Here is an 11716-nt window from a genome sequence, read left to right on the forward strand (position 1 = left end):
AGCGGACCACACCACCTTTAGTTTGCCTTACTTAAGTCTGAGGATATCATTTAGGCACAATTTCAATAGATAGGCTAATGATTAGAGGATATACATTGAGAGTTTTAATTGCCCAAGGGTAAAGATTTAACTAATTATACCTCGAGTCGATCACCATTTATTCAGAAGATCCAAGAGGAGCTTATCTATGCTAGCTTCCAACTCCTAACCTTAGAGGCATTTGATGATGATGCTGGCCCAACTGATAAATATCATAATCTTCTACACTTAAATATTCTTATACGACATATCAAATGATCTCATGTATCGTACTTACTAGTTGTAAGTACTTTACAAGCCAATCACGTGAGTGATGACATATGTGACAAGAGACACTCTTTTTACTTATTATTTATTTGATTTTTTTTTTCACTTTATGTTACCTATTACATATATTGTGATATCCATGGATCTATGTAATGAGAATCAGATAATAATGAGATCTTGATAATAAGACCGATTCACCTTCAAACAAAGACCCTAAATAATCCTGGTCATAGGTTACTCGAGAAGGACATCGAGATAATCGGATATACTAGTGTATTGTATATCCATCTATATGATGGAGGTGGCTGGTCTTATAATTGTCATGGGGACACTAGGGATATAATGTAGGTGCTCATTAGAGAATGAGTTCATTGATCAATCTGCTCACTGAATGTTGGATGGTTGATGGTACCTCATTGTTAGACAGCGATTCTGTTATCCCAATAATATATCTGATTCTTAGACTTGAGACACTAAGAATATCCTGTATGAGTACTCCACTCTTTGATACCGAACTTATAAGCTTAGAAGTTCTATATCTAGCACAACTGATCATCGGGAGTGACAACTAACTTTACAAGGATAATTCAGTGTCAATAAAGGATCACTCGCTCTCAGTGTCACGAGAGGAATATCCTATGTATTCTTGCTCAAGTAAATCCCTTACTAGGGTCATTCAAATTGAGAGAGAATGAGTTCTTCGGGAGAATCCGATTAGAGCGAGACTCGAGTAAAAACCATATAGGTCTGACAACACCATGTCTGATATACAATCTCTAGGATATTAGATAAATAACAGACTATAGATATACGGTAATTAAGGATAGACAGATCCAATGGATTGAATTCCCCTGTATCGTCTAGGGACTAGGCGTAGTGGCCTAATACATTCGTAATTGATGAGTCGATTGAATTGTTATAAAAATAATAATTTATTGAGTTAGAAGAAGTTCTGAAAAGTATGACTCATGACTAGCTCGATATTAGGCCTCTATCTTATTAGATATTTAGAAAGCCCTTGAATTATTGGTTCTTATGAATAAGATCTAATAAGAGTTAATGAGAGATTATTAGGTAGAAATCCACTAATATAATAGGCTTGGGTAGTTAGATAGAGATCTAGTACCTAATGGGACAGGATCCATTATGGTTAAGTTGATAGGCTAGACCCTTTTAGCTATCACCTTCTATTCTCCTCTCCCCCTCCCCTCTTCAGCCAACAACCCTTGTTTGAGGCATGTGGATAATAAGAAGAGCCAACACCTTCTTGATCACATGGTGTTCATGGAAAGGATGATTGTGTAGCGATTTGAGGAGTGTCTTCTTAGCCCCTACTGTAAGAAAATCTAACATCATATGCGTAACGAAAGAATAGAAAACAAAAATCTTAAATTTCCTTAAAGGTATTCATCGTTGTGCGAAGATTGGTGTGTAAAACCCACAATACAAAAACTCACGTGTGAGATAGTTATGTTATCTAGGGAGATCGTATATCCCTAAATCCCTATAGATCTATTGGAGAGGATGAAGGAGATCAAGCATCATCCTCTCTAGCAGTGATCCACATAGTAGGGCTGCGATAATGCTCCTTAAATCTCCACACCTACTATTTGAGGAGGAGAAGGGGAGAGGAGAATATGAGGTGGCAACAAAGAAGCCCCAACCTATGGGCCTTTAGTTCCCTCCTATTTATAGAGACCCCAATTAACCCTAATGGATCATGTCCTACTGGGTATTAGATCATCATCCAATTACCTAAGCTTATTAGATTAATGGGTCTCTACCCAATAATCTTTTATTAGCTCTTATTGGATCTCATCCAAGGGATTCAATAATTCAGGAGCTTATTTGATATCCAATAAGATATGGGCTCCAGCAATCACACTAGATTATCATGGACCACAGCCTAATATGATCAGGCCCGAGCAAGTGGGCCTAATCACTCACATTAAGATCAATGTGTGTAGTAGTGCATCTCCATGCCCTATGATCGTCCTTCTTATCCTCATCGGTTCCGTTTGTATCTCGACGCATCTTCATGCATCACGATCGTTCATCTCAATCTCGTGGGTCCCGCTTTCGCTTTACGCTCCTACTGTGCCTCCTCGTGTGATTACAAATTAATCATAGGCACGTAGTCCCCACAATAAATGAGAATAAAATTGGAGGCTCGCAGGCTCCAATAATCACATGTACACACATCACATGATCCATGATCATCCGTCTACATCATACATCACATGTACACATCATCATCATGCAGGACTACTATATAATATATATTATAATAATAATAATTAATTTAAAATTTTTAATTAACTAATATTTTCTGAAATTGGGGACATATAGGAATTTTTTTGAATTATCAAAGGTATTTTAGTAATATTGACAAAAAGGACAAAACTCAAATTTATGAAATTCTTAGGGGCAAAACTATCTTTTGCCTAGAAAACTCTAATCCCTACCCTGCCTTCCTGCCTACGAGCACCCTTACCCCCGCTAGTGCTATGCCCACGGGTGTAGTGCTCGCTGGCGTCGCCCATGTGAGCGGCGTCCCCTTTTGCAAGCGTTGTGGCGTGCTTGTAAGCAATGCCCACGAGCGTTGTCGCTTGCGCTGCAAGCGTAGTGCCTGCGCACAGGCGGCTCTACTTGTGAGGTGGTTGGCCGCATATGGCTGCAACTGCGTGCAGCAATAGTTGTTGCGCCTGCAGGCGTTGTGCCGCCTACCTGCGGTTGCCGCCCTTGCGATTGCCACTACAAGTGGCTTCACGCATGTAGATGGGTAGCAAGCTGCCATCTACGAGGGCAACAAGGGCAGCAACAATTGCTACCCTTTCTCATTTTTGCGTCAACGATTTTGACGTCAAAAGATTTTCTAAAACATAACACACGTAATTCAAAACCAATCTTTAACACGAACAACCTGGCTCTAATACTATTATAGGAAAATTTATGGGTGATATCATATGTGCAGCAGAAGAAAAGAAAACAAAAGCCCCAAATTTTTCAAAAAGGTGTTCATTGTCGTGCGAAGATTGATGCACAAAAACTCGTAAAACTTAAATCCACATATGAGATAGTATTTTATCTAGGAAGATCATATATCCTTGAATTCCTATGGGAAATCCCTAAGACCCCTCAATAGCACCTCATCGTACCTGCACATGCAAATTCAAATCACATCTTAGATATATATATATATATATATATATATATATATATATATATATATATATATATATATATATATAATCATTTATATAATGACAAATTATAGTGTGCAACATAAAAGTCATTGTTATATAAAATAAAACATAACATAAACTAAAAAAAAAGTTTGACTTATGGTTAAAACAATTTTATCTAGTAACATAAACAAATAACCATCTTTGTAGTTGAAAATCTCAACTAAAATAGCAAGATAAAAGCTCAACTAAAACATTGTCATATGTTAAAAAATTAAATTAAAATAAATTGTCATATAAAAAAAATTTAACTTAAATTTTAGGCAGAATATGCTCTAAATGAAATGCTTAAGTTCAAATTAATATAAATAATAGTAAATGTATCTGTTGTTAGATACTAATTTGTTTCAGCATTGTTCATCACAATATATCTAAACTTCACACAACTGTGTCAAATTATCCAATGGGAAGGTAAAGAACTCATAAGCAAAACAACTAACACTTACCATGTTCTTTGAGAACATGTTAGGTGGAACATCATGCATGTCCCAATCCCTTAATTGGGGAAAGCTCAATGGACCAGGTTTTGATGCTGGTGCTCACATTTGAGAGCAAGTTGCAGTACTCATTGTAACATGTAATAGTGTTCTGTTCTTCTTTTTTCCCCTTACAAGAATCCATGTAAACAAGGATAAATTGAAAGATTGAAAAAGTTTTACCAATTCAAGAGAGTTGATTGAGACTGCTTTGTAGAAATCATCCTCAAATTTAAGAAGATTTAGTTGGTGCAATTGCATTTTGTCACTAATGAAACCTAATTAGATTTAAAAAATTTCTAATTTGATTCTGATGGTGATGTTGTTGTGATTCAAAATTTTGATTTCGTAGGGAGACTATTTTGCAGAACTCATCCTAAAATTTGAGAAAATTTAATGGAAATAGGACTTGTGACCAATGGAACAATCATAACTCAGGCATCTTATATCTTAGAAAATTTCTAATTTGATTCAGTTGATGTCTCGGCCAAATTAGATCTAACAAAGCTCTAATTTGGTCCATAAGAGGTGAACAAGAACTACAAGCAAGGTGAAAAAAGTGGTGATATTGAGATATGTAGGGGAGATGGGAAGCAATGCACACACTATCTTCTTCATACTATTCCTCATGTGCATTGGACATTCTTGTACTAATGCTACATAATGTCCTCTAATTTACCATTCTGATACTGCTGTGATCCCAACCCTCCGTTACTACAATCAACAAGGACAAAACCATAGGTCACAATGTAATATCATAATACCTCATTCTGATGTCCCACATAATAATGGCATATTGCAGACAAGTCCAGCTCTGCATGTGGATGATAGTCTCCAGGCAAATGGATGCAGAGCTGAGACTGGAAGCTGGTGCTGCACCTTCAGACCTGCTCTTTATTTTATGAAGTGAAGTGACAATACGCCTAATCTTAATCTGCAAGTCACCCTCAAGTCTCAGAATAAGAAACATTTAAGTCTGTACAAAAGCAGGGGAAGATAGAGGGCAGACGTGTACAATGATTTGCAGCTAACATTACTTTGTGGCATCAAATCTGATGATCTGTCCAGGAAATTGATGGCAAAAGCATCGAAGTACTCTGATATGAGATTAGATTAAACTCTAAAAGGAGATCCATCAAGCTGGAGAAATTAGTTCTCTGATGATATCAGCAGTATAGTCTTTAGATTTTTCTGTTGTTATCTGCTACATGGAACTTGAGATTTTTATGTTCTTGACGAGTTTGGAAGGATTGAAAGCATCAACTATTCTATTTACATATAGTAAAGCTCAAAGGGAATCTAACATTAATGCTTAGGATTGATTAGTAAAATGACAATCTTTTCTTGGCTGACCTGAGTGACTCTGTGAAATATAAATCACAAGCAAATTTGTCCCCAGTTGGCCGAAGAGTTAAAAGAAGCCTTCTTCTTCTAAATGGTCAAACTCCAGTTCTTCTGCAAGAAAATAAATCAGATTTCCAGTTCCATAGATGTCATTGGTGAGAGAAAAAGTTAGTCAGACACCTTCTTAAATACTTGATGCTTTTCGATGTAGAGTGCCGTCAGAAGCGGGCAAGCTTTCCACTAAATGAGACACCACACCGCGAACTGGTCGACGTACTGACCATTGGGAGCGGTCAAAAAGAAGCCCAAAGAGAGATTTCAAATCATTCATCGATGATTTGCTTGCTGAGTCTTTGCTCGGTTGTTTTCACTACTAAGCAAGGACGGTTCATTGCATTATGCAATGCTCCCATCAATATAGATTCGACGTAGATTTGAAAGAATTAATATATACAATTTTATCTCTATAAATAAAATAAATTAAAGAGTTAATATACAATCACCCCTTCTAATTTTTTTTTAATATTTCGAGTGTTATTCTTTTACTTGTTCAAATGTTATTTGAATATTATATGACATATGATATCATATACTCAAAAGTTTGATCCAATTTATATTTTTATTATGTATATTTATTTTTATAACTTTCAAAAAAAACACACAAGTTGGGAGTGTATGCAGTGAATTTTACTTGCCATCCTCAGTCGATGATAACCAAACCGACCAACACATTGTCTTCTTCCCCACATAATAAGCCGCACGTCGTTTCGCACTCCTTCCTGCGTTGACAGCGAGCTGCCACCCGCCACCACCTCCTCCTCCTACTCCTCCTCGTGCTCCTTCCCCCTCCGTCGGCGGAACTCCAAGTATATAATAATCGTAGACGTTAATTGGCTACTTCAAGGTGTTCGACCATAATCTCTCCTCCTCATTCTTCTTCGTCTTCTTCTTCTTCTGATCTCAAATTGCACGGAATTCCCTGCCACTTTGTGAAGAGAACCATGAGCGCCAACGCGCCTTTTACCGCGAAGTGAAGTCCAACGGCAAGGAGGCGAGAAATGGATGCACGGATGATGCGAAGGCACGCGTCGCAGGCGAGTCCGGAGAGGTCCAAAGTGTGGACCGAGCCGGCTCTGAAGCAGCGCCTGCAGGAGCGGCACCGAGGGGGGAAGATTCCCGTGGTGTACTACCTCTGCCGGAATCGCCACCTCGAGCACCCGCACTTCATCGAAGTCCCGCTCTCTTCCCCCGAAGGACTCTACCTCAGAGGTTAGTGTGGACCGGTTTCGGGCGAATGGGAGAGAAAAGGAGCGATCTTGATGCATCCAGGGGTTGACTTTTCCTGTGTGTGTCTCTTCCTCCGTAGATGTGATCGACAGGCTTAACGTGCTGAGAGGCAAGGGGATGGCCGCCATGTACTCCTGGTCCTCCAAGAGGTAAATTTCTCGAGATTGGAGACCGCAAGAACCCTAGATTTCAACTCTGCAATCAGCTAATGGGTCGGCGATGGTGCAGGAGCTACAAGAATGGATTTGTGTGGCATGACCTCTCCGAGGACGATCTGATCCTGCCGTCGCAGGGCAATGAGTACGTGCTCAAGGGTTCCGAACTCTTGGATCAAACCCCTCCAGGTACATCGTGGATTTGCGTGTAGACTATATCTAATTGTTAGTGAAGTCGGAAGAATATAATTCTATGACCAGATTGAATGATGCTTATGTTCGATTCAGATCGGAACAGTGATGGCATAAGCAATGGAATGACTCAGAATCTGAAATACCCTATGCAAGAGCCACCGACAATCTGTTATAAAGGCCAAGAAGCTTCTTGTTCTTCGTCTTCTGCAATGATTATGATTAGGGAGCCTATGCTTCCCCCGCCGTCACCGAAGCAACCAACTCCTCCTCATTCTCCTGCTGCACAAGGATATGTGCTATGTCCCTCGGCCTGTAGATCAGGCTCCTTGGGGAACTTTTCGCCGAAGCCTGGTGCTAGAACTTCCCCGCCATCAGCATTGGGTTCCCCGAACCCGATGGAGTACAGGATCTGCAAGCCCATTGGAGCTCAGGATGCCTCCACTCAAACCGACGACCGAGGAAGTATGAGTCATGGATCGATCACTCGAATTGTTGGTGTCCCAACAGATGATAGGCCTCGAAATGAGCAGACAATGTGTTCAAAGGAGGAGCTTGAAACCAATAATGTTGAGAGATCACCACCTTTAACACTTCCCAGTGATCCTTCATGTGGGAAGATGAATACCTTGGAGTCCTTGATTAGAGATGAAGTAAGCAGAAGGAACAACTTTAGGATTATGGAAGCGGAGGAAGTTTTCCTCCCAAACAGGTCAAAATTTAAAGCCACAAATATGCTTATGCACCTGATTACTTGTGGATCAACCTCTGTGAAAGACCACTATGGCCTTGGATTTATGCCAACCTATAGGACAAGGTTCACTGGTACAAGTTTCGCCTCACCATTGTCTGCCAATTCAATGGTTCTGGGGGGAATTAATGGCTTGCCAGAGAGCCGAAGAGAAATTGGCGTAAGTCTGAAAAAGAAGGGACATTTTAGTGGGAGCATGATTGAAACAAACAAGTATAAAGAGGAAATAGTGGAAGGAGTTTCTAGTCTAAAACGATCGTCTTCCTTTGGTGAGGAAAGGTAGTGCAGAATTTAATTGCTTAAATCAATATTCTGAATAGAAATATTTCCATGTAAGTGTTGATGTTCTGCATATATTCTACTTGATTGACTAGCCTTTAGGTAAACACGAATGGTCTGAAAATCATAACATAAGTATGTTTATTGGGGAACAAACTTGGAAGCTCGCTTTGTGATATCATTGCTAAATTGATTGTCTCATCTTCACTTGACCATAGGGTTATCTGTAATTTGTGCAGTTAAGGAATTTAATCAGTTGTCTAGTTTCAAGGGAAAAAATATTATGAGAAAAAAAAAATATTGAAAATTTTTCTTTTCCTCCTTGGCTACACTAAAGGACTGAGATTTGAAACACTCAGGACATGGAAAGGTGTGTTTGATCTGCTTCTTGTCCTTTTTTTTTCCATGTTTTGGGTAGGCCTGCTGAAAACATATTTGCTCTTCCTGTTGATACATATCTTGCTTCCCTTTTGTTGCAACTGACTGGAAGGAGAACTTCCTCTCTCATTTCCATATTGCTTACAAGTAATATGCAGTTATATCTGCAGACAGTAAAATCCTCATAATTGATGATAAAGTTGGCAGGACTTATATGTGATAAAGCTTCATCATGACAATATCCTGCATATATTCATCAAGTGTGCAAATTTCATTTAATAGGTAATGCAGTTTGATCGTTTCCAGAGATATTAGGTAGCATGCCTCATATCTCTTCCTGCATCGAGTGTACTGAAGCTAACCTTTTTCTTTTGTAACCAGGTACAATAAATTATTGAACTAACTCTTAAATGAGGTTTTTAGATAATTACCATTTCAAACTTTGGAAATAGTGTAGTTTCCCCTCCATTTTGGCTTCTTAATTTTCTTTTTGAACTCTCAGGCTTTGGTCCATGTACTTGTTGAAGAAACGGTGGTGAAGTGATACATGAGCTACTGTGGCTATGTTATTTATGCTTAAACCGAATAATATTTTCTAACAGAGTTATAAATCATATTCTTGAGTTATAAATTCTTTTTGTATGAGCTATAGATAAATCACCATTGTACGGGGTTACTGGAAGCATGGAAATGACAAGGAGTGATATTTGCATTCAGTAGCAAAGAATTTGTTAAGCGGATTGATACTAACAACCCACAAAGAATGAGAGAGGGGCCATAATAAAATGCAGAATTGTGTTATTCAGTGCAACTATATTTCTTATGAGTTGAAGAAAGAAAATTAAAAAATGTTTCAACTGCCAGAAAGAAAGGATATCTTTTGTTACAGTGCTTTTGAGTGAATGTGCAGTAGATTTCAAGTTTCGAAGAGATAATCTTGGATTTTTTTTCTTGACGATACTTTAGAGACAAAGGTCGATTTGTGCTTTTTGACAGCTACTGAGTCTAGGATCATTGATATCCTGGCCTTGATTTGGCCAGCATGCAAATGCTAGTACTATTAGCCTAATTCACATGACGAAGTTTTCTGGTTTTTGTCGAAGTTTTTTATTTATGTTCCTTTCAAAGGTGATCATGTCCACGGATATAGGAGCTTCAGTCATTAGGGTTGTAGGACAGAAATTGTAGAATCTGATAGTGTTTTTTAACTCAATGACTTCTGGAGAAAGATGTAGTGAATTATCTGCATCACGTCTTACATGACAGAGAGAGGGACCATTATATCTGTAACATAATGGTTCATAAATCTTAGTGTGCAATACTTTATAGGTCCTGGCTGCAAAATCCTTGTGGACACCTGTGTAAGTTCACAATACCCCATCTAGAACTTGTCAAAATGAACTCTCCTATGGAAATCCCCATCTGATTAGGACTGAGCCAATGCAACCTACAAATCTAACTAAAAGTTTTGGATGAAGCATCTTAAGTTATGACTTGGTTTGTCGGTTGCGTTGGCACAATCCAAATAAGGGACAGTTTAGTGGTTTGTAGGTTGCATTGGCACAGTCATCTCAAGTTATGACTTGGTTTGTAGGTTGGAAATCCCCATCAAACCAAGTGCCAATGCACTTGCTTGTTGAGGAATTTAGCATCTTAAGTTAAGACTTGGTTTGTAGTAACCGTTGGAAATAATAGATAAGCTAGGCATGAGTTTATGGTCAAGTGTTTTGGCTGAGACACCAGGTTGCATAAGGGTTTGGTAGTCGAATGAGCGCCAGCTCTGCAAGATCATGATAACACAGAATAAAATTATTCCTATATTGTACCGAACAATGCTGACCTCATTAAATTGAACATCATAATTGAAATTACAAATCTCATGATACCAGATTTGCTTTTGTACTTACATATATGGACTTGTACATAGCATCCTTTATATTTAAAAATTCTCCAATTTACAACTTTGGTTCAAATATTGTATATATAAAGAAATCCTACTGATACAGGAACCACAACATGCCTCATTCGAGAAGGAACAAGGAAAAGGAAGCAGATTCAGCTCAGTTAAAGTGCCTCCCTAGTACAATGAAAATTACATCCTGCACACAGTCCAGGGATAATCAGAATGGAACTTTGATGTCCCAAATTTCAGAAATAATGGGGAACTCTTCTAGCAAATTCTCACCACTCAATTCATCATATGGTGAAAACGAAAGGATTATAGATAAGGGATCATCTGTGAGGTCAGAATTTTACAGAGAAGAAAAAGAGAAGGTGATCAAGATCGAAGAAAGTTGAGTCTTATTGTCCATGTTCCCTCTCGCTGAATCTTTATAGTTACTGGTTTCTTGCCCCTCAATTTCTGTTTCACTATTTTCCTGCAGGCTTAAATCTGGAGCTCGGTTCATAATCGAGTCTAGATCACTAGGTGATGATATTGAAGATACCTCTGAATGAACACAGGAACTCTGTGTTAATGTATCATGTCCCATTTCAGTATCAGCTGCTTTCTTTACAGCTGTGCTTGGAGGAATCTGTCCAGCATTTAAAGTGCTTGTAAGTGCCATTTATTCGTTTTTTTTTTACTTATTCCAGTTCTTTTGAGTTGTCTTATTCTGACAACCCCAGCAAGAAACGTATAAGTTGGCTACCTGCAAAGAAATGTCATTGTTCCACTAATGTCTTGTGGCTTTTAAGCTGCAAGAAGAGAGCAATTCCTTACACACTGTGAGCTAAGTTTGCTCTCTTTTTTGGTGGTACAATAAAACACGCTGCATGACACTGTCGCATGTACATAACAAAGATGAAGGTGAGCTGTGCTTGGCTTCAACTTGAAAATCTTTACAGAACACTTTTCATTTTATGAGAAAACTATTGAAATCTGGGTGTAGTATTCTGGTTGCCCGTGTCAATTGACCATTATGTTAAAGAACTATCTTGTCCACCATGTGCCGAAGGTGAGTATTTTTATTTTACCAAGGATATGATGTATCCGATAAGGTGATTCCTCTTTGATAATGGCATCGCGGGGGTTTGATATATATAGATCATGAAAAAAATGTTTTCTTCCTTGTAATTATGCATTTTTATTTAACTTGCTGTCGGCTTTTGAATGGTTGATTGAAAGAAATGAACAAGTCAAATAGTGTAGTATTTATTGCTTCTCTCTTTTCGACTTCAGTGAATTCACTTGTAAAATGTAAGGATACAACTGCTTTGATGTGGTCCTTATGTTTTTGTCAAAAGAGCAAAATAATGGGAGTCATGTCACTGTTTGCAAGATTTGCGGATACTCACACTCAT

General features: G+C 38.4%; 1 protein-coding gene across 1 annotated transcript; it reads left to right on the forward strand.

Annotated features, from left to right (window-relative positions):
* The first annotated feature begins 6116 nt into the window (after positions 1-6116).
* On the forward strand, positions 6117-11295 carry LOC103998501 (protein SOSEKI 3). The gene is made up of 7 exons (XM_065126329.1): positions 6117-6275; positions 6367-6640; positions 6738-6807; positions 6887-7002; positions 7102-8035; positions 10420-10706; positions 10798-11295. The coding sequence occupies exons 2-7, from the start codon at positions 6430-6432 to the stop codon at positions 10821-10823; spliced, it is 1644 nt and encodes a 547-aa protein (XP_064982401.1). The 5' UTR covers positions 6117-6275; positions 6367-6429; the 3' UTR covers positions 10824-11295.
* The last annotated feature ends 421 nt before the right edge of the window (positions 11296-11716 follow it).

This window comes from Musa acuminata, chromosome BXJ2-9 (genome assembly GCF_036884655.1).
Source record: "Musa acuminata AAA Group cultivar baxijiao chromosome BXJ2-9, Cavendish_Baxijiao_AAA, whole genome shotgun sequence".
NCBI lineage: Eukaryota > Viridiplantae > Streptophyta > Magnoliopsida > Zingiberales > Musaceae > Musa > Musa acuminata.

Excerpts from the sequence above, each read along its gene's own strand:
- LOC103998501 (XM_065126329.1), top strand. The coding sequence starts at position 6,430 with ATGGATGCACGGATGATGCGAAGGCACGCGTCGCAGGCGAGTCCGGAG. Across the intron at positions 6,641-6,737 it reads CGAAGGACTCTACCTCAGAG|ATGTGATCGACAGGCTTAAC; the intron begins GTTAGTGTGGAC and ends CTTCCTCCGTAG. Across the intron at positions 10,707-10,797 it reads GGTGATCAAGATCGAAGAAA|GCTTAAATCTGGAGCTCGGT; the intron begins GTTGAGTCTTAT and ends ATTTTCCTGCAG.